Source organism: Haliotis cracherodii, unplaced genomic scaffold (genome assembly GCF_022045235.1).
Source record: "Haliotis cracherodii isolate W230 unplaced genomic scaffold, xgHalCrac1.p SCAF_11, whole genome shotgun sequence".
Classification (NCBI taxonomy): Eukaryota; Metazoa; Mollusca; class Gastropoda; order Lepetellida; family Haliotidae; genus Haliotis; species Haliotis cracherodii.
In genome coordinates, this window is record NW_027266266.1 from 26,861,295 (window position 1) to 26,880,355 (window position 19,061).

Below are 19,061 nucleotides of genomic sequence, written 5' to 3' on the forward strand. Positions count from 1 at the left end.
CGTCGAGACATTCCATAGCGTTTTTTGCTAGTAACGTACCTACAGTGTCGATCAACGTCGGTAACTGTCTGGCCGGATACGTTCTCCAACGTGGATGGACATCGTAGGTGTGATCGATACCCTTGTTGATGTAGCTGCGTGATGAAGGTTTCTGCGAGCAAGGTCCAATTGCTTGCAAAAATCCCAAGTCTTCCGCCTATGGCGTGGCTGTAACAGGAACAGCTGGGGGCAGAAGTTCCCAGTCACACCGGCACCCTTTGGTCCGGTAGATGAGACCAATCGACCCAAGGAGGGCTTCGAACCCCGTTGACAATCCGGCCTCTGTTGCACCACCGAAAGGGATTAGGCCGAGAGGAAATAAGCTTGCATAAATCGCGCCGGGCAGGAACAAATTCAGAATATTGGCAATCCTTTTTTTCTTGATCCTCCAATTGTCTTTTCTGGAGACGTAGAAGATCCACAGAGACCTGAAGGCTAGAGTCGCTATGCACATCCTGTGCGACCTGTTGTATAGCATCAGCAAACAAGGAGCAGGAAGACCAGTTTGGCCTTGAATTGACCATCCCAGGAGAAATGTTGCAGTACACCACGGCGACATGGAGCCAGTGTGGTTTGTGAGGAGGTCCAAGATCTGCATAAGCTTGTCTTGTGTAAGGTTGATCACTGCAAATCTGGTAAACCGTTCTGCAGCCGAAGTCATCCGCTGATACTTCAATTTATCTAATACAGGACTGATTCAGGGACTGTGGTAACTGCAATTTATCAGCGATCCAATGAAAGGTCAATTCAGAGTCTGTGGGTTCAAAACCCGACCGAGGAAGGCGGTGATCATCAAGAACGCCAGGTCCGGGAGGGATCTAGCAAGAGGCAACTGAAACTGGGACCGGGTCAGTAGGTTCAGGAGTCGATGAAGGATCCGAACGGTGAAGGATATCACTTTCACAAGAGAATCGAACGATGGTTCTGAAGTCCCTGGGATCCCAACACGTGGTAGGATAGGTGGACAAGGGTCGGGAGGAGCTGACCTAGAAGGATTATGATCGGGCGATCTGTGCACCGAATGAAAACGACTCCGGGAATGACTTTGACGATCACATTCTTAATACGATGACAAACGCCAATCCTGTGAACTGTGAGGCGGGTAGGCTTAGTGAGAACTGTCTGACAAGTGGTCAATTGAAGACGATTGGGAGCGGGAATGATAAAAATCATGGTGCAGGCGTTCAATATCAGCGGAGGAGTGAGAATGGTGATTAGCTCGAGAATGCAGATCCTGGGAGCGGGAACACCGATCGTGGGAGCGGGAGTGTGACAATCTAATACAACCTGAGAGGTAGTAATACTGACAGTCGTATCTCTAGCAGCCAGGGGAGTAGAGCAAGCCGAATCCAAGAGCAGTATTTTAAATGGACTGGAGCAATCTGCTGCTGGTGAAATGAGTGAGGGACCCGGATTGGACAGACAGACCGAGCGCACATCGACCTGCGTATTTTCTTGTGAAGTGGTCGTGAGTTGAAAAATGGGACTGTAAGGAAGCTGTCTGAGAGGGTCTCGTCTGTGACAGACATTACAGGCTCCTCACAGTTGTCTTTAGGGTGTGAGGAGCTGGTTTTAGCCGCTTTGGAACAGCGATCAGTAACGCTGCAGATAAATTTTTAACGCCAAGTTAGTTAGGGAATGACATTCTGCACATCCAGGAACCCAGGGTGCACTGTTCACGACAGTCGCAACATAAGAAGTGAGGATCCGACTGGGATAAGATACGTCAGAATTGTTTACAAGCAGGACGTTGTCTGTACTTTTTTCCCATATTTATAGACCGTAGGATACTTGACAACTTGGCGATGTACAAACAATATTCTCTGATATTACAAACACGTCACCACACGGTAGTGATGATTTGGTAGAGGTGTACATGTGGTCAGTTCAAGCAGGCACAACATGCACGTGAGGCACGTAATTGACCAACTTTTGGACGTAACCATGGAGATGCAGGGGGGCTTGGGGGGGGCTTGGGTGGCTATCTTTATTTCAGAAGCTGGAAACATGATTCAAGTACTTTCCCACATAGGATCGAAGCAATTTCAAAGTGTGAGCTAGGATAGGTTGAAAAATTTACTCTTCACAAGGTCAATATGTGAAAACAAGGACCCTCAGACTCAACCCGACCCCTTAGGCGGTCAATACTGATCATGTGTCAATATTCAAGGTCAGTGTCAGACACATGATTAGGGGGTCGCCATTGAAAAGTATTTTTTCACCATGTGGTACAGGTTAACCTATCTGAATACACGTTAGGTAACTTGCTTATCTCACATAAGTATCATTGAGCTGAAATGAACCAATGTTTATCCGAACTGATGTTTACAATTTATACAAAAGTACCTTGAGATCTACCTTCACCTCACCCTTTGTTCTTGCAGCTGTACCTCTACATCCTGATCAGTACTGTCACTCGTGCTCTGTCTCTATAGCTGGGTATACCACACCCGACAGACTCCACCTGAGAGATGACTCTACCAGGAGGTCACCCAAGGTCACCTGAGGTCACTTACCTTTTGTTACTCTCTATGTTGAGGACTGGTAGTGTCTTGAAGGAGATGTGGTGGACCTCATCTCCTGACCTCAGTGAGACTAGCTTCACACTACAGAACGGCTGACCAGCACTGAAACACAACGCCATCATCACCACGTGGAGATAATGATATAATGAGAGGGGGCGGGTAGCCTAGTGGTTAAAGTGTTCGTCTGTTATGCCAAGGAGCCAGGTTTAACTCCCCACCTGGGTACAATGAGTGAAGCCCATTTCTGGTGTCCAGTCATGATACGAATGGAATGTTTTAGTGTACTAACACCCCATAGCCTGTCTCATATGAGTCTCCCTTCTGCCCAGCCCTTTCTGTAATGCAAAAGCCCTAAATGAAGCAAGTCTAGGTTTTTCTCATGTCCTTAATCTCCCATTTCACTGGGGCTCCTTTTCAATTTAAATCTAGTTATTTGTTTCTATCAAAAAAGTTTTTTTTCAGAAACTCTAACTCTGACACCCTACTAACCATGCTTAATCACACACTCACTCATAATAAAATGTCCCTAACTCATTAATAATAAATGTTGGAAAATACTGCATCCAATTTTTTTCACATACTGAAATGTAAGCATACTTTATGAGATAAACTTTCAGATAAACTGACTAAATCTATTTCTTAGTCTGCCTCACATTTTGAGACACAATTTGTGTTGTGAACACAGCACGCATCAGTATTCCAGCTGTATGATGGTGGCACAGCACTCATCAGTATTCCAGCTGTATGATGGTGGCATGTAGATAAACCAGTGATGGACATTCTGAGCAGCATTCCCCATCACTGGGGCATGATGACAGGCAAACAAACAAACACTCAGCCTGACCGCCCGATTCTAAACATCACCTCTTACAACAAGCATAGGATGCTCGGCTCCAATACAAACCAAAATTCCCCAAGGGGTTCATGACAGTAGAATTAGCTTTGTCCACGTTGTATAGTGTCAGCATCCTGTGCAATATCCAACTAACAATGACTGAATGTGTGTATGTGACACATGGTGTGTGGCTACACGTGTGACACAGTCGTACCTGGAGGAGTCACACATGGCAAACAGCGGCCTCTTTCCACCGTAGGAGTCAATGTCTGCAAACACTGGAACAAAACACATAGCTTGAACTATTTATAGTATTCATGATGTCACCATACAACATGCATCATGGTAAGGCCTTAAGTAGGTTTGTTTGTTTGTTTGTTTAATGCCACACTCAGCAATATTCCAGCTATATGACAATGATCTGTAAGTAATCATGTCCGAACCAGACAATCCAGTGATTGACATCATGAGCATTGATCCATGCAATTGGGATATGATGACATGCATCAACCAAGTCAGCGAGCCTGACCACCCAGTCCTGTTAGTCACCCCTTACAACAAGCCGTCACTTTTTACGGCAACCATGGGTTGCTGAAGACCTATTCTAACCCATTTCTTCACGGTTGGGTGGGTGGTTGTGTTTGGCTAGGTAGGTAGGCAAAACCCTGCCACTATATATGAGTACTACTGTAAAGTGAGCAGTGTTTTATGTATAATTGTGTTGTTGGCCAGTGAGTACCACTTGTCAGCAATGTACTGACATCATATAGTCCTAATGCAGTGACACTTGGATCCATCACAACACTCCTCATCATGATAGGTCATAAACAACATCATCACATACAGAAGTCACTAGTTACCAGTGTTCATCAACTGCATCCACTGAGTATACTGAGATCAACAGTAGATGCACATCACACAACATCATGAGAGAGTCAGTTCCTGTTACCCTGTAGACTGGTAAGCAACAATTGCAGGAAAAGAATAACTTCATTAACATGTTTAAACTTTCCTTGTCCAGCCAATCCATCGTCACAATATGGCTGAAATATTGCAGATGTGACGTAAAGCATTAACTCACTCACTCCAGCCAATCCATGACCAAAATATGCTAACCTCAAACAAATTGCAAAAGAATGTATTATAGTTGTTTCAAGATAGAACTGACATAAAAAGTCCAGAAATATTCAGCATGAGGAACATTTTCAAAACAGTTTCCCTTTATCCTCCCTGTATGTGGTTTTTAACCACCTTGATATGAAACTGTCTGGTTTTTATCGGATTTGACTTTACATCTCTGTGTTCTCACATTATAATGTCATCTTTTAAATAGCCCAATCTCATTCCAAATAAACGTCATCACAACGTGGATGAGCTTTTCACTTCCCTTTGCCTCAAGAAATTTCCATGTTTCCCTGATAAGGTCGGCTTGAAGTTCAACAGAAGGTTGTTGAAGGTCGACTGTGCCTGTCAATGGGGGGACTATACATGCTGCGGGCGTGACGAGCTGACGCCTTAACCACTAGGCTACCTCAGCACCCCAAATATCAAATGGTCAGCCCCAATGCAGCTGTGCCATGACATGGAGCTGTAGGAGATCTTTGTGATCAAATACTGTACTCAGTAGTGTTCGCCAGTAACACTTACTTGTATGTATCATCTAACTTCAGTGTGAGGTACTGTTTTTATGACTAATGGATGTGTTAAATCGGTATCTGGGAAAAGCTGAAAACTTCACTCGTTGGAAACAAACAACTCTCTGAAGTTAATCAGCCTTAACTTGTCTTTTATTACTGTAATTTGGTACACATTGTCGAATTAGAATGAAGTGATACCATCTAAAACCCTTTGTGGTCAGAACCATTGTGTCCAGTAGAGATATAGATGGACCAGTAGATTTTTCTATGTGCTGGTCCTTTTGACCACTGACAAATTTCAGCCAGTGTCAAACACTACTCAGCATCTTCCAGTCAATGCTACACTGAAGGGCTGGGTTTATGAAACCAGGCAACATCTCTTTCATAATGTGTAGTTTTGTTGGTACAAGCACTGCATTGCTTTAATACTACAGCTAATTAATATTTCAACATTGAAATGTGGTATTGTGCCAGCTAACATCACTGTGAAGGGAGATAACTCATTACCTGGTTCAGGTGTCGGTAAAACCCGCAATATTCTCACAGGTCCCTGTCGGAGTGACATCACTTCCTGTGCCTCTCCATTGCACTGAAGATGTAAAAAATGTCAATAGATCTATACAAGCACAGAAACAAGCTTGATCAAAGTTCTAGTGTCAATTAAACAGAGTGACTCATGCAAAACTGCAGTTCTAACTAGATTCAGAATACTCCAGCAGCACTTCACTTCCCCACTATACTGAACCACAAAAGAAACATCACTTCATGAAAGTAATTCACGAAAGTTTCCCATTGAAATATCAATGCATTTTTTGGAGGTATCTCTTTTTTACATTAGTATGTATCCAAATTTAGTGTTAATGGCAGCTAAATGACCAAGAAAATCAAAACTCACTTGCGTTTTCCTAGTGCCTTTTCTGATACGGCACCCCAATACGTGGATCCAACATTCTTGTATTGTTACTAGTGCCATCTCTTGGAGACCCTTTATATCCATAAATTGGGTCACTTTTTGGCCCTTAACATTTAAATTTGGATACAGACTATTAAAAACAGGATACCTAAAACCTAAACAAAATGCATTGATATTTCAATGAGAAACTTTCATGTATTATTTTCTTGAAGTGATGTTTCTTCTGCGGTGTAATATATTATTTGAGATGTAACATGCTTCTCCAAAGTCAGAGAGAAGGCAGGATTCTACCTTACTGAAACTTTTGGATACTATACACATAAAAAAGTAGGTCTGGTTGAATCATTTAAACCAATTCAACTGACATTTATTACGTCATAAGAATTACAATTAAAAGATTCAAAATTAAGACCTGCCATTTCCCATTTTCTTCACTCAATCACATGTTGTCACTTGTTTCAGAGCATGTAAAATGTCACGCCGTCATGTTAACAGTGCGACAGGTTGCCCGTCTGGGCATAGTTGAAAATGGATCATCATAAAAGCAACATTTGTGTTCTGTGTTATGTTTTACATATATACAAATCAAAATTTCCAAAATAAAGGCGGTAAAGAAGCAGTCTCAAGAACCCACACATCCTTCATACGGACAGTCAAAGTTCACCTAGGGTTCTCCTTACACAACCTGAAGGCTTTCAGATCTGTATGCTGAGAGGTATAGCAGAGTAAAACATGTGATTCTCATAAGGGGTGAGACAATACATCGATGCACCATGAGTTTTATCACTGAGATACAATACACAATACATATTTTCTGTATCGATACCAGACCACACACTTGCTGAAATATTGAAATATATTACTTGTGACTTGCTTAAGGAATTCCTGCGTTTCCGTCAGTCAAACATGGCAAAATGTGTTGTAATTTGAGTTCCAAGTTCTCTAATGAATTATGATAATAGCCACTACAAACATGTGTCTACAGTTAGCTTTTCTTTTTTAACCTCTCTGCAATATTTATTGTCAAGAAGAATCCATGCAATTTGACGTAAATATGTGTATCAGGATATGCATTGCATCATGACACATGTACCATGATACGTATTGTGACCTTGTACCATTTCACCCCTTATTCTAATGGGGGCGGTTAAAGTGTTCGTGATATTGCTGGAATATTGCTAAAAGCGACATAAAACCATACTCACCGTCACATGCCATATTTGGACACCGTTGCTGTAACCAATGATCAACAGCAGTGGAGGACCACCTGCTTCATTCACATGGAAGTTGGGGTTGTGAGACAAATCTGAAATAAACACCATTGGCGTTCTGACTGAGGCAGTTTAGATGATGTGCTTTAAACACTGTTTGGACTCATCTCATCATCCTAGCAACTAACATTAAGAACCAGACAGTTCTACTTGGCAACTCGGCTGTGTTTCATGGTACATCCAGCTGGAGCATTGTTCACTGTTGCACACAACAACATTGACTCACTCAATCAAATTCCACAAGAATTTCCAAAGACAGAGCTAAGTGTATGTCAGCTGTAAGTTGATTGGTCAAAATGATACTCTCCATTGATTGGTTAGTTATATTGAGATGTGAATAACATTATCATGATTATGTTAGTCAAATCAAACATTCAGGAAAAAGAGACTGAATGGTTTTTTACAGTCAACATCAGTCAATAATATTCCAGTCAAATGAACACGGACTGTAAATCATTAAGTCCAGACCAGACACAAATGACATCTGGCATATTACTGGCATCACATTTGCCATACAATGTGTATCATAATAATTATCATACCATTGACATCACATCTCTCAAACTTCACCCACAGAATCTTGTCTTTGTCATCTGTTTTCTGTGTTCCACTGTATGCCTAGAACAGTAATAAACAACAGTCAATAAACATCAGTCAATAAACATCGGTCAATAAATATCAGTCAATAAACATTGGTTAATAAACATCGGTCAATAAAAATCAATCTATAAACATTGTTCAATAAACATCAGTCAATAAATAACAGTCAATAAACATCAGTCACATACCTTCAGTCAATAAACATCAATCAATAAACATCAGTCAATAACTGTCAGTCAATAAACAGTCAATAAACATCAGTCAATAAACATTGGTCAATGGTCAACATATAGTTACCAACTGAAAGGCCACACTTTTTTAATTTAATGTTTAACGGATATATTCCAGTTACACAAGGTCAGTTGAAATAAAAAAATAAATAGCTATATCAATCATATATTTATTTATATGAATGTCAAACTGCAGCTGGCTTCCTGAATCACTGATAGTGATGCAGACATGGAATTTATTGTATAACAGGGTCTATATAACTAGCAGGCGACATAATTTAATTTTTTTTATTTCTTTTCCATCTGTAGGGTCGGCAGGCCTGTGAAACAAAAATAAAAAATGGGTGGCCTAATGTAATCGCAGGAGCTTATAAACAGCTTATATGTAAACAGCCACAGATGATATCACTTTAACTGTCCTGGAACTAATTGTGAAACAGTCGGACCTAATTATATTTAACATGACAAAAGTCATTTATTTTTTTTCCAATTTTAGTTTTTATATGACAGTCATATTTATTAACAATCTAATTGTAGCAGGGCGTGGAGTCATCCCACAGATGACATCCTTACCTTGTCAGCTTGCTGACAGGGTAAACCTCTTTGGTCATGTGGACAAGGCGTCCGACCTCGGATCAGAAGGTCTGTGGTTCGAATCCCATCACGTGACTCAGAAACTTTATGGCCGCTACATGATAAAAACTAAAAGGCCTAAAAGGTTTCCTATTGACCCACCTGTACTTGGGGCACAACATCAGCAATCAGGTCCACCACACTCTCCACCACAGACTTGTCACTGGAGAAAAACAACCAATGTTATAACCATGGCTGAGAACGTCCCGAGGAAGAGTGTCATCTCTGTCAATCTGTACTAATCATCAATCATAGTACTCACAACTTGATCATTGAAATCACATATTTGACAAAGCAATGCGATCAGACTTGGGAGTTGGGTTTTAAATGCTGGTACAAACAGTATTTCAGTTATCAGCAGGTGATATATCAATGTACTATGTTTGTTTATTTGTTGTTTTGTTCTTTAACGCTGCAGTCAGCAATACTCCAGCTGTATGATCGTGGTATGTAAATAATCAAGCCTGGACCAGACAATCAAGGGATTAGTATCATGAGCATCGATCCATGCAATTGGGATAAGATGGAAAAAAAAGCATCAAACAAGTCAGGCCCGCTAAATACAATGTTTATTCCTAAACACAATGTTTATTCCTAATGCAGGATATTTACCATCCCCAAACACACTCGCGTAATAACTTCTATGTTTCTCATTCATTTAAAACTCCAAACGAAATGGGTACTATTTGCACCTGTAAGCTTGGGGCCGCACTGATGCGCAGTTGAAACGGGATGTTCTTCTCGGAGAATCGGCGGCCATTTCGATCTACACGATCAAGCCAATTTTGGGGGCAAAACATCCACTTGTTACTTGAAAATACTTCGTCCTTACATTTACAGCTGATGTTTTCATAGGAAGTGACGTCACATGTTTTCGTCCCACAATGCAGTACTGTCAAAATAGGAGATAACTCTTGTATGTACAAAAGCCGTATTTCCAAAGAAAGATGCGCATTAAAATAATCTCAAATGACGAAGTAATATTTATACTTCTGATTACGTGTTCCTCTAACAAAGAGAGAGAGAAACCTACATTACAAATGACGCTGTTTCTTACGCATTCGTACTTATTAACCAAACATAAGCATAACCTTGGTGTAGTTTGTTTCAAAGAGACGTATCATTTCAATTTATCTTTATTTATAACAGACCATATTCGGTATATATTATGGTATCTGCTTATAACCGTAAAACTTTCATTCTCCTTTAATAAAGTGGAACGTTTCTATCATTGTAATGTCCCTTAGCCACAAATAATTTCCTATATAGTAAAGAAAGTGCACTATAAAATACTCTAAATGTCGCTAAACGTCCCATCGCCAATTCATAAACAACTAAAAGTTGTCTTTCATGAGAATATACTTGTAAGGGAGTATCGGAAATACCACGTAATTATACAAGATTTACATGTCCCGGCTTACGTTCCTTACGTTTTAAGATATATATCACTTTCATTGCGTTATTTTCTGTTGTGACAGACTAGGATGTTTGATGTACAGGTTATATGTATACGACCGGTTATCATTGACCCTTACCAATAACAATAACCGCATCACATACCTGAAAGAAGTTTACAACAGTCAAAAAGTGATTAAAATTAGGCATATTGTATCGTTATACGTTTCAGATAATCTTACATTTAATACTTATAAAACAACAAAATACATGTAATTATTGATGGGTCGGTTCAAGTTCGTGTGATATATAAAGTTTAAAAAATGTTAAGTATAGCACATACTACATAGAGGCTATTTCAGGTGTCGAGTGAAATATCTTTCTCTCATCGAGTGACGTGGGGAAAGTAGATATTTTTACAAGTGACAATATCTCCTTTTCCGCCGTCACGAGATGAGAGAAACGTGATATTTCACGAGACATGGAATATCCTATTTATCATATTTTTTTGTGTAGTTGTCTACCGAAAAAATAAATTATTATATTACAACACTCACGAAGAGCCATTTAAGCCCCATGTAACTTGTTTGGTTTGTAAGCATGATGCATATTGTGTATGTATATCACTGGATTTCAAGTTAAGTTGTATTATTAGCTCAGGATTAGCAATTAAAGTTCAGGGGTATGCTTCTGAGGGAACATGTATTGAAATGTACGTTACAGATTAAGGAAACGAAAACAATGCTTGATATAAAGCAGCAAACAGGAGAATAATTGATCTATCTTTATTACAACTTCAGTTATTCCAACGATAGACATAATGACACAGGTTTTGAAGAACGGACATTCAAAATTGGAGTACCCCGACAACTGATGTTTCAAAATATTCGAATTCAGTGAAAATGAATCTGGTTCTGTCAAATCCTTACAATGGTTACTCCAAAGACCCGCAATTATCGGAGATCATATCTCCTGTATTTGATGGCTACAACAATATATATCCCACCACAACATGCGATTCGAAGATCTACAACAGTTGTAACGTACATTACAAAATTGCCTGATTTTGTATACAAGGCCACCCTGTTTTCAAACAATGTTCTCAGCAGACACATTGCTAATCAAAGCAAGGATATCTGAACAAGATCTTTACTTGGATAAAATATAGGTGAACAAGATAAAATAATTTTACTTCGTTCATTATACTTTCAGTTACGTTAAGAGATTGTGAAAGAAAAACAGATAATTGATGTTTAAAATGAAAGTGTCAAACACCTAGGGCCACCAGATTTAGCCAGGAACATTAATCAACACGAGTATGCAAATTAAAAAAACAATGGTTTGCCATACTCCTTTGAATATAACTAGACAATTACACACTAGTAATGAATATTTCAACTGTAACGAACATCAAACATCCATAAAGAACGAAGATATGTTTCATACTTAATCAGTTTGACTTCGTATGTGATTTAAGCCGCATATGACTTCCTTCATGTGTACCTATTTCAGATTAAATGATGAAACAGTATCATTGTTATCACATCCTATTCCTAAATCGCTCCTCCATAATTTCAATGTCAGAAGAAATCAGTTTGAGTTTTACCTGCGTTAAGATTTACATCACATTCAGTCGTGAGGTAAAGTTGAATTCAGGTGGACAAGTTTACTGACTTCCATTAATAAAATGTTTATGTAAAGACATTTGTCTTTAAAACATTATTAACAGAACAATAGTTTTCTCTAAATGTCAAAAGTTTGGCAGAAAACATCTATATTATCCCAAACTCACTTAATTTTGAAAAGGTTTCTTTTTATGAAATGTATGTTACATCTTTGTTCAGCAAAATGTAACAGTATTTCGTGTTGACATATAAATGCAGTCATTCCTCGTCTTGTTTTAGACATGTCCACTGTTTGTTACACAAGATCACAAGCAGATGTAATAAAATGAACAAGAAGCACACTATCTGCTACAAGCATAACCAATCTTGGATACTTGCCTGCAGCCTATGGATGACTGAAGGAAGCACTTTGTAGCCTTAAGACTAAGCTAATTTCACGTAAATAGGTCGTTTCGCATAATTTGGTAACGAACATTTCCGTAAGGTACATTACCGTATAAATAGCAGTAGTACGGTGGCCCATACCCGCCACTGGTGAGATCATTTTCCCCTGTATGCTATGGAATACTGTTAGGGACATTCTCGCGATCTCGACCTTTGGAAACGAGGTAAATATGCCCAAAACACGAGAATGCGAGATCGCGAGAACGCGAGATTTGGCCAAAATCTCGCGTTCTCGCATTCTCGTGTTTTTGGTACATAGCACTTTTTGTCAAAAGTCGACAACGCGAGAATGCGACATTTGGACATGATGCAAAATCTCGCAATCTCGACTTGTCAAATTAGGCCACAAAAACACGAAATCGCGAGAACGCGAGAATGCACAACCTCAGTTATTCCAACGATAGACATAATGACACAGGTTTTGAAGAACGGACATTCAAAATTGGAGTACCCCGACAACTGATGTTTCAAAATATTCGAATTCAGTGAAAATGAATCTGGTTCTGTCAAATCCTTACAATGGTTACTCCAAAGACCCGCAATTATCGGAGATCATAAAAAAACACGAAATCGCGAGAACGCGAGAATGCGACATTTTATTTTCTCGCGATCTCGCGTTCTCGTGTTCTCGCGTTTTAGACGCTGTCTGTGCACATGCGTAATATCATAAGGTCAAACGCATGCGCACGTTAGTTGTCCTTTGGTCATGCTTTTTTCATGCTCTTCATTCTCCAAGTAGCATTTAGCAAACTTATGACTTGAGCTTGAAATGCTATGTAATTTACATACTCAAAGTCTGAGTCATCTCCCGTTGTTACAGTTTCCTATGTACTTTATAATAAAACCCTCAACATGCTCAATATAATTTAACAAAAGAAATTGTGTACATGAATGTCCAATGATGGTGAAGGCATTAATGTGTCCGAAAGCTGGAAACAAAACTATTACCGTCAGTGAGTGAGTGAGTGAGTAATATTCCTTAAAGCCGCATCAGCAGTACTACAGTTACAGAAATAATCACAGGCCAGTGAGTTGCTCCATGAGGCAATTTTATACACGGCTAGCATATTCATGAAAGGCAAAATTCTCATAGACCAATTTGAAATACAAAATTAATTATCATATTTTCATCCGCTCCAACCTGACTACAAAACATCCTGCTTTACATTATTTATAGTTAAAATGGATAAAATTATCATTAAACCGCCCGCATGTTATCAAAAATGAGCGGGCCACTGTTAAAGAAATAAACGACGAGTGGGGTACAATAAAACACTGCAGGGAGAATAAACCATGAGGGGCGAGTGTTTTATTGTACAATAAACAACAACCACGAGTCGTTTAATGATTATATGAGATATCAACATTATGTACAGCCTCATTAAGGATGTTGATAACATGTACAAGGTTTAAAAATATTTACCTCTCTTTAAGGTGCCTGGGTATTTCCTGCATATGCTCACACAATCCTCAGGTCGATTACACGTACCTTTTCTCCCAAAACCGATTGTCATATTGTAACCGGGGATTGTGATGGAAAATACAATTTCAAACATAGGCTACGGGTGTGAGTGTTTATTGCCAGAGTAGATAATGACATCCTTTAATGTACAAAACAATAACATTATAAAAACAATACTGCATAGGTTTCATACACATACATATTCACACATTAATTCATTTCATATAAACATACGTCTATATTCTGTACATGAACTTAATAATCAATCGTATACAAAATCATTATCTTAACCCTATAATAAACAAACAATTCATCAAGGGCGATAACTCGATCCTGACATCACAAGATACAATATAAACCTGGTCCATGTTGTAAAATACACTTAACATTATAAATACAATTACCACTTTCTTGAAACTACTGTATTTATTCAGTAACTCACCATATATTTGGCACGATACACTCTTTACAATTCATATTTCGAGACACGACAAACATGTAAATTACCCGTACCCTGTGGGTGACACTGGGATGTTTATCGCCTTCATGCAGCCGTTTGTTAAACGGACTTGTCTCAACATCCATGGTGAGCAACTTGACGTCACTTCCCTCTCACAATTAACGTCGTACAACTCGCTGCGTGAAAATGTTTCAAGATCAGAATCGAATCATCGGAAATGAGGTCATGATAAATCGTATAATACACCCTGCTTCCTTCTTCAATGATCATAGCGATTAAACGCGTAGTCATCTATAGAGTAAGTGAGTGAGTTCGGTTTAACACCGCTTTTAACAGTATTCCAATTATATGACATCGTGTCAGCTTAATATGAGAGGAAAGCCCGAAGTGATGCAGGTTTCAGACGTTTACCTCTTCGACGAAGCCCACGAGAACGGGTATGGTGAAACAAGAAACATAATCGGGGCGAACCGGGATTCGAACCCACAATCATAGGTTTCGGGCGTGCCCAACTGACGCAACTCTGCAGAGAAATGCGGCGCCTTAGACGGCTGGGCCACCCTAACAAGTGTTGTTATATTTGATGTCAGACCGCCGTCATATAGCTGGAATATTGCTGAGTGCGGCTTTAACAACAAACAAACAAACAAAATCTTTCAGAAAAATACTATAAGGCATCCATGTTGGTTATTTGAGTGTTAGTTGTCAGAAAATATTTGTCAAATTCAGTCAGTTCACAGGCAAGAAACGGAGCGTGTTCTTGACTTTATTATGTTACCAGTCTACATATATAGTTCTGTATAATCAAAAGACTTGGAAAAATTGTATTCTGACATTGTCAAAAGTCACGTGATTTTGAGCAGCCATTTTGAAATAAACTGCATTAATTTGCAAAGCAGATATTTCCATGAACGTTGTGGTTCATCTCGTCGTTTAGATGTCAAAAGACACGAGCGTGAAATTTTATTCATCATCCAACATCATACTTCCAACTTTTTCAGTTTGTAGACAGTAATAAGCAGTGTATTAAAGATGTTGGATACAATGGTTCGTGCGCACCTCAGTTCACGCCGTTGCACGGTGGCGAATAACCTTACAAAATAGTTACATATATCTGTATAGGCAATTAGCACAATGTAACTATTTTCAAAAACACGAGAACGCGAGAACGCTAGATTGCGACATTGGTCAAGTGTCGCGATCTCGCGTTCTCGTGTTTTTGTGCTTATTGCCTATACAGTCATCTTGTTGCTCAGTCTTCTGAGTTGCCGCAATTCGTTGAGTAGAGTTGCGTCCCTTGAATGAGCCAGAAACCTACAATGGCAGGTTTCCTTCCATTTTAAAGGGGCACTGATCTACAGCCATGCCCCGAGACTGGTTGTTGCCTTAGTCATTGTCATTGTCCGGATGATATAGCAGATATCAAGATTAGTTCGCGACCTGTGCTGCGCCATTCGTAAGCGCATGTATCGCTTTTATTGATAGTATTTCATTGTGGGTATATTGTTTAGCCAAAATGTATAAAGTTTCACGAAGGCAATTTTTGCAACGCCTAAAGATTCATTTATTTTTCAAACTGACTGAAAATCGGTCAATTTATGGGTTTTTTAAACGAATTCCAAACATTTTTAGGTTTTAATTTCATCACCCAGTGACTGAAAATGATAGGATTAAAAGAAAACAAAATTCAAAGTACGTTTCTATGGTTTTGGCTTCTAATACTAGCGGGGCGGTCGGGTAGTATAGTGGTTATTGCTGAAATAGTGCTAAAAGCGGGGTAAAAACAAACACACTCACTCACTCTAATACTAGGATAAATAATCTATTTTTAAGCCCTTTTGAACCTCTTAAAAATTGTTAGTCAATCTGGACTTGGATTCAGTCAATTTCTATATGACTGAAACATTTAGACATTTTATAAATTGCCTGAGTGAATCACTTTTTACACATTGAATGTAATATACATGTATACACGCCTACAGTTACAAGGGGAACAAAACTGATTCTATAGCAAATGAATGAAAACAAAATGAAAATATCATAATTACGACCCACCGAAGTTTTATGTATACATTTGGGCAGCTTCCTTGTTCGAGGAATGTATCCGTGAATATTCACAAATAGGAACAATATCCCATACGTCTGCAGCTGTACAAATAAACTTATTCGACGTCAAATGGCTCTGTTACATTCAAATGTTAAGATATATACATATAGCGTTTCTGGATATTATAACCCGTGTTCGTTTCTCAACTGATCACTAAGTTTGTTTCAGATGTTTCACAAAGGTGTCAAGTCTCATCGGTCAGCTAAGATAGCACGTGTGACAATTATGTTCATGATGTCCATGGTTCTTTAAAATATCCATAGAGTTAGAAAATAATGAACAATCAATAAACGTATTATCGGCTAATCCTTTGAACCAAGTATGTTGTTTTTACATCGGCACTTCACGCCATGATATGAGTGTATTCCGTCTGCTTTAGTAAACCTACTCATGTAAACACTTACAAATCCACTGTGCAAGATAACAGTGATTAATCAATGAACGTATTTTCTGTGGAACGTTTGATGGCGACGAATGATCTGTTTACAAAAAAGTAAATGAACTGATCACTCCTCTTGCTGGGCTGCGACGTGAATATTACATAACATACATTTCACCTCACTTCAAACCTTGATTCAGATTAAATGATTACCCCAGACACAAGACATGCCAAATGAGAACCGTTGTCAGGTAATCTGAGTAGTGCTACCACTAACTATACCTGTAATAGGTTCATTAACTGAGCTTCTAGTGAATGGCAACAAAGACACAGGTGTAGGGTTATGCCCAAAACGTGGATAACAACAAGAGATAGCAATCGTATTATCCGTGCGATCCAAAATCCGAAAATGCTTTCAATGCTGGGATACTATAAAAATAAACTGACGGCCAAAAGAAACGTTACTAACGATATTTCTAGGATAAAATATGACCAACACAAATTGAAGCAGCAATAACAATTGTATTGTAGAAATTCATCATTCAGAACAGTAAAATGCGAATTTACTAATTCAACAACAAAGTCCTTGACCTCCAACAGGGACATTTCTTGACAAGGGGTCATTCGTCCAGTATTCGACCAACAACATTGGTTACAACTTTAAGGTGACGACGGCCCAGACCGTTCAATACGGGATATGACCTCAATGAGCAGCAATGCATCTTCGAATGCGGCGTCGCACTGAGTAGACAAGCGTCCTCACATCGACTGCAGGTATCCGATTCCATTCCTCACGGAGGGCAACGATCAACGCTTGTCTCGTGAAGGGAGGATGTTGACGTTTCCGAAGACGACGCCCCAGGTGGTCCCAGAGATGTTCTGTGGGTGGCAGATCTGGTGATCGAGCTGGCCACGGCAGGACAGTCACGTTGTTGGCGTTGAGGAAGTCTCTAGTAATACGGGCTTTATGGGGTGTGGCGTTATCTTGTTGGAACACCGTCCGTTGTTGACGCTGGATGAAAGGAAGAACCACTGGCCGTAAGATATTGTCAATGTAGCGTTGCCTTCGATGATGACAAGTTCCGTCTTCTCGTCCCCGCAAATGTCGCCCCAGACCATCACACTTCCGCCCCCGTAAGGTTCCACCTCCAGGACACAACAAGGAGCCGTACGTTCACCACGTCGTCGATAAACTTGCGTCCGCCCATCAGGTTTATAGAGTTGGAACCCTCTCTCGTCACTAAACAGCACTCGCCGCCATTCCCTTTGTTGCCATCGCTGAGTTTGCCTGCACCACGTCAATCTGGCACGTCGATGTTGACGGGTCAAGGTCATGCCCTTGAAAGGGCGATAAGCCCGGAGACCATAATGTCGTAGTCGTCATATCACGGTTTGTCTGCTGACTGGATGTCCTAAGCTGTTGGCAGCTGATGACGTCACAGTAAGAAATCTGTTCCTCAGATGAAGTACCCGTAAAAAGCGGTCATCTTGCGGGGTCGTGACCTTTGGTCTGCCACTCCGTGGTCTGTCTGCGGTTCTGCCAGTCTGTCGGAGACGTGCGACCAGTCTGGTAATGGTCATCTTGGAGCAGTTCATGTTATTGGCAACCGCTCTCTGTGTCGTTCCCATCTGCAGCAAACCTCTGGACAGCGGTCAGTCTTGGCATGTTCGTTGGTGTTAATCATCGCAACCATTAATAGGGAACAGATCCCTGCGTAATTTATACCCGGAAATTGCACGATAATTTGGGAAAGAATGTTTTAAAAAATTGCTGAAAAACAACAATATTTCCCAAAATCCGCAAAGCACGTACAAAGAACGACAGAGAACATGAAGGCTATATTCGTGAAATGTGTTCTTTACTGTTTTTGAACAGGTTGGCATCTTTGTTTCAAAGTGGCAAATCAGTTAATGTTGGTAACGTTTCTTTTGGCCCTCAGTTTATAACCATCTTGGGTATTTCCAAATAACGACATCCGATGAGCTTCCATCGTTCTTTTTGTCCGTTTGTTTAGGCTGAAGAAATTAATTAACATGCGCCCTTTGTCTGAGATTCAGAGATTACCGGTAACCAATCAGTGTTCTTGAACACGGTAGTCCAGTCTCTTGTCACGCTCGACCGCCTCCGTGGTCTAGTGGTAGAGCGTCCGCCCGGAGAGCGGAAGGTCCGGGGTTCGATCACCGACCGCGTCATACCAAAAGACGTTTAAAGATGGTACTTGTTGTTACCTTGTCTGGCGCTCGGCATTAAGGGACTTAAACAAGGACTGGTCGGCTCGGAGTCAGTAAACTGTGTCTGAGTGGGGTATTCATGTTAAACTGCGGTATGGTATCTCATTGAGCTAGCACTATAAATCGGCATCAGTCCGGACTAGTACAAGCTGCCAAACAAACACACACACGTACATGCACGTCGCTATATAAGTGCAATAATCTTGGACGCGACGTTAAACCCCATTTCACCTCACCTCACCTCTTGTCACGCTCAGATGCGTCAGCGAGCAAA

General features: G+C 40.1%; 1 protein-coding gene across 1 annotated transcript in view; it reads right to left on the minus strand.

Annotated features, from left to right (window-relative positions):
- Positions 1 to 9,528, minus strand: part of LOC139456379 (BCAS3 microtubule associated cell migration factor-like) — a 57,293-nt gene extending 47,765 nt beyond the window's left edge. Inside the window, exons 1-7 of the mRNA XM_071238041.1 lie at positions 9,376 to 9,528; positions 8,786 to 8,846; positions 7,763 to 7,838; positions 7,155 to 7,255; positions 5,544 to 5,625; positions 3,614 to 3,677; positions 2,556 to 2,666 (exon numbers count right to left, since the gene is read on the minus strand). Of these exons, the coding sequence (XP_071094142.1) occupies positions 2,556 to 2,666; positions 3,614 to 3,677; positions 5,544 to 5,625; positions 7,155 to 7,255; positions 7,763 to 7,838; positions 8,786 to 8,846; positions 9,376 to 9,443 (563 nt within the window). The 5' untranslated portion in view covers positions 9,444 to 9,528. The remainder of the gene's footprint in view (positions 1 to 2,555; positions 2,667 to 3,613; positions 3,678 to 5,543; positions 5,626 to 7,154; positions 7,256 to 7,762; positions 7,839 to 8,785; positions 8,847 to 9,375) is intronic.
- Positions 9,529 to 19,061: the final 9,533 nt, after the last annotated feature.